Source organism: Atta cephalotes (assembly GCF_000143395.1).
Source record: "Atta cephalotes unplaced genomic scaffold scaffold00009, whole genome shotgun sequence".
In the NCBI taxonomy this organism is placed as follows: domain Eukaryota; kingdom Metazoa; phylum Arthropoda; class Insecta; order Hymenoptera; family Formicidae; genus Atta; species Atta cephalotes.
The window spans coordinates 434,453-437,972 of NW_012130073.1; the positions used below are offsets into that span (position 1 = coordinate 434,453).

A 3,520-nucleotide genomic window follows, 5' to 3' on the forward strand; every position below is an offset into this window, starting at 1 on the left:
ATTTCCATTATAATTTTCTAAGAGTTTGTAAAATATTTAATCAGCAGATGTTTGCCAGGTTTTTGCAACGTGCTTTCAAACAGTGCAATCATCAGTAAAATTTTTCATAAACAGTGTAACAGTTGTGATAAAACTTTTCATAAACAGAAATAACACAATCTCTCACTAATAATTTTCACCATGGTGCACGTATCCATCTGTCAACGTGAACGATGTTGACGATCGCGAATTCACCTTGTCCACGTACAGGTGATAATGAACGAAGCAAGACGCGATCGACGCAAACGCAAATCGACTAATCAATCAAGACAACTCACAAAAAAGGAAGAGTCATTCAGCGCACATTGATTCGTAATGTGCCAAACCGCGAATACGAATTGGATATAAAGAATTGAATCGATAGAAACAACCGTGGCTCCTTCCTTATAGGTGCAAACCCGTAGAAGAGATGGTGGAAGTGCTCTTGGATCGAATCGATGGTCAGGAGGTAACTATCGTTGAGTCGGATTGCATACCAGACTCGCCAACAGAGAATTCACCGGTCAATGAGAAGCTATCGCCGATCCAAGAATTTTACAATGGTCAAAGTATTTTCATCACCGGCGGCACCGGTTTCATGGGTAAGCTGCTCATCGAAAAGCTCCTCAGAACGTGTCCTGGAGTGACATCAATTTACTTACTAGTACGTCCGAAGAAAGGCAAAGACGTACACCAACGTACCGAAGAGATCTTTGATGACACAGTGAGTCTTTAAATTTTAAACTTTAGAAACAAGCAAACCCTTATCATATTTGATAAATTTTTTAATAGTTATATTTTGAATCGTCTAAATTTTGCCTTGATAAACAGATTTAATTTTTATTCAAATTCGTAATGTTAAAATATTATAATTTGAGAAAATAAATCAAACATCTTAATTATCTATATCTCATAACAAATTTCCACGTATAATACATGCGTCATCAATGAATATCACTTTGACATCAGCGTTTTTTTGAAATTAGAAGATTATTTTCAATATTTTTATTATCTTATTGAATCGATTAATAAAATAATGGCTTTCTAAATTTAATTGATGGGTTCACTTTAATTTACGCAGGTATTTTCAAAACTTAGAGACGAACAGCCCAAGTTCCGACATCAGATCGTTGCTATAGCGGGAGACTGCAGTCAACTGAATCTCGGAATATCTGCGCAAGATCGGGCCACTCTTATCCGGGAAGTTTCGATTGTTTTCCATGTCGCAGCTACGGTTAGATTTGACGAGAAATTGAAATTAGCAGTGCCCATTAACGTCAGAAGTACAAGAGACGTTGTAAATCTCTGCAAGGAGATCACAAATTTGAAGGTATCATACATCAGATATTCAAGAAACGAAAAACTATAATGAAATATTTTTTACTCAATTGATCGACTTACTTTAAAATAATATTATTTTTAATTCTAATTCAAATAACGCTCTGATGAAAACTTTTCTTATAATTCTCATATAATTTTTCGGAATTTCTGTACAATTCGAAATTTTTCAGAATGTAATTTTTGTATAAAGTTTATACTTTTTAAATAATATCTTAGATTTTTTTATACAAATTAGAATAATTTTCAGATGTGTATGCACGCACGCGTGTGAATTCTATACACATAATTTTGAAATATTTTAAGATTAATATTTTCTTAGAGTTCTCCTTTCATAACTCTCAAAAAAAAACTTTCAAAATCTGAAGAAATGTAAGATATTTCTTCAAAAATCTTCATAGATTAAAAATATTAAATATTTTTTTAAATCTTATAAAATATCAGAATTTTTCACCAGAGCAGAGTTAGGAATTATTATTAGTTGTGTTTTCTCATATCGTATGCATTTATGATAAATCATATCTATTTGTGTAAACGACGCAATTTAATGCAATTTTTCAGTCTTTTATACACGTATCAACTGCGTATGCAAATTGTCCACAAAGTGTAATCGAAGAAAAGTTTTATGATCCGCCAATGGATTCCGATAAATTAATTGCATTGATTGAATGCGTCGAAGATAAATTGGCTGAAGATATCACTCCGCAGTAAGTGAAATATTTTCGATTAAATTCTTTTAGTGCACACGGAGAGAGAACTTCATATTCTAATCTTTACAGATTATTAGGAAAATGGCCTAATACCTATACTTTTACGAAAGCAGTTGCCGAGAATGTGATCAGGAAGCAAGTTGGTGATCTGCCGGTCGGCATTTTTCGTCCTGCTATTGGTATATACATATACATAATTATTATTTTTAATTAAATAAGAGAAATCCTATATTCAATCAAAACAGATCTTAATATTTAAATTTTCTTAATATTTAAAATTTTTTAATGTAAATTTATATACATATCTGATTCTGCAAATCACGCGCTGAAAGCTTTTTTTGCAGTCTTGAAACGCAATTGTGAACTAAAATATATAGCATATTATTTATTAAACTGATAAATATAATATATATAATTTATAATGATAATAAGTATCTTTATAAGAATATCAATAATCTAAATGTTAATGAGAATCATAAATTTGCGAATAATTTATTGCAACAAATATTGCCTTAGTTACTAAGATTCGATTACCGAGATTAAATGGTAAGAATGTCAAGATTCGAATCCTGACTGAAGCAATATTTTTCGCAATAAATTATTTGTAGATTTATGATTCTTGATTTATGATTTATGATTACATTTCAGTCGAAAAAGATTTCGGTGCGAGGTTTGCAGAATTAAGTATGTATACAAATTCACATGTATATTCAAATTTTAAACTCTAACATCTGTTTTGATCGAATATATAGGACTTCTCTTATTTAATTAGATTTATTCTTATCGATCCAAATTCATATCAATTGTTTATTATTTTTATTCATAATAATATTCAAAATTAGATAAAATATTAAATCATTATGTATTAATATTATATTTTAGTATGCAATATATAAATCAAAATATATAAGAGCTTTTGGTAAGAAATTTTTAAGAAATCTTTTTTGGAAAAAGAACCATTTTCAAGATACTATATTGTTATAATAATAGAGATAATATTATATAATAGTATTAATAATTTATATAATAATAATAATACAAAATTATATCGGCAACAATAAATTTAACTGAAAACTGTCTAAACTGTACAGGTAATTTTATTTTCAGTGATCTCAACATATCAGGAACCGACACGAGGTTGGATCGACAATTTATACGGTCCAACAGGAGTTGCTGCCGGTGCTGGAACTGGATTGCTGCGATCGATCCATTGTAATGGCTCGGTACACGCAAACGTAGTACCTGCCGATTTAGCAGTCAATGCTTTAATTGCATGTGCATGGGATGTAGCGAATGATCAAAGGTGTGCATTATCATTTTTTAATCTTTTTCTGCATCACGTGCAGTTTGACGTCAGAATGGCAATATGCATATGTACATATGTGTGTGTGTGTGTGTGTGTGTGTGTGTGTGTGTGTGTGTGTGTGTGTGTGTGTGTGTGTGTGTGTGTGTGT

The 3,520-nt window shown here is 30.9% G+C and overlaps 1 protein-coding gene across 1 annotated transcript in view; it reads left to right on the forward strand.

Annotated features, from left to right (window-relative positions):
* The first annotated feature begins 448 nt into the window (after positions 1-448).
* The window catches only part of LOC105627410 (putative fatty acyl-CoA reductase CG5065), a 6,100-nt gene continuing 3,028 nt past the window's right edge, over positions 449-3,520 (forward strand). Inside the window, 5 exon segments of the mRNA XM_012208692.1 lie at positions 449-742; positions 1,100-1,348; positions 1,918-2,063; positions 2,136-2,245; positions 3,174-3,369. Coding sequence (XP_012064082.1) covers positions 449-742; positions 1,100-1,348; positions 1,918-2,063; positions 2,136-2,245; positions 3,174-3,369 — 995 coding nt within the window.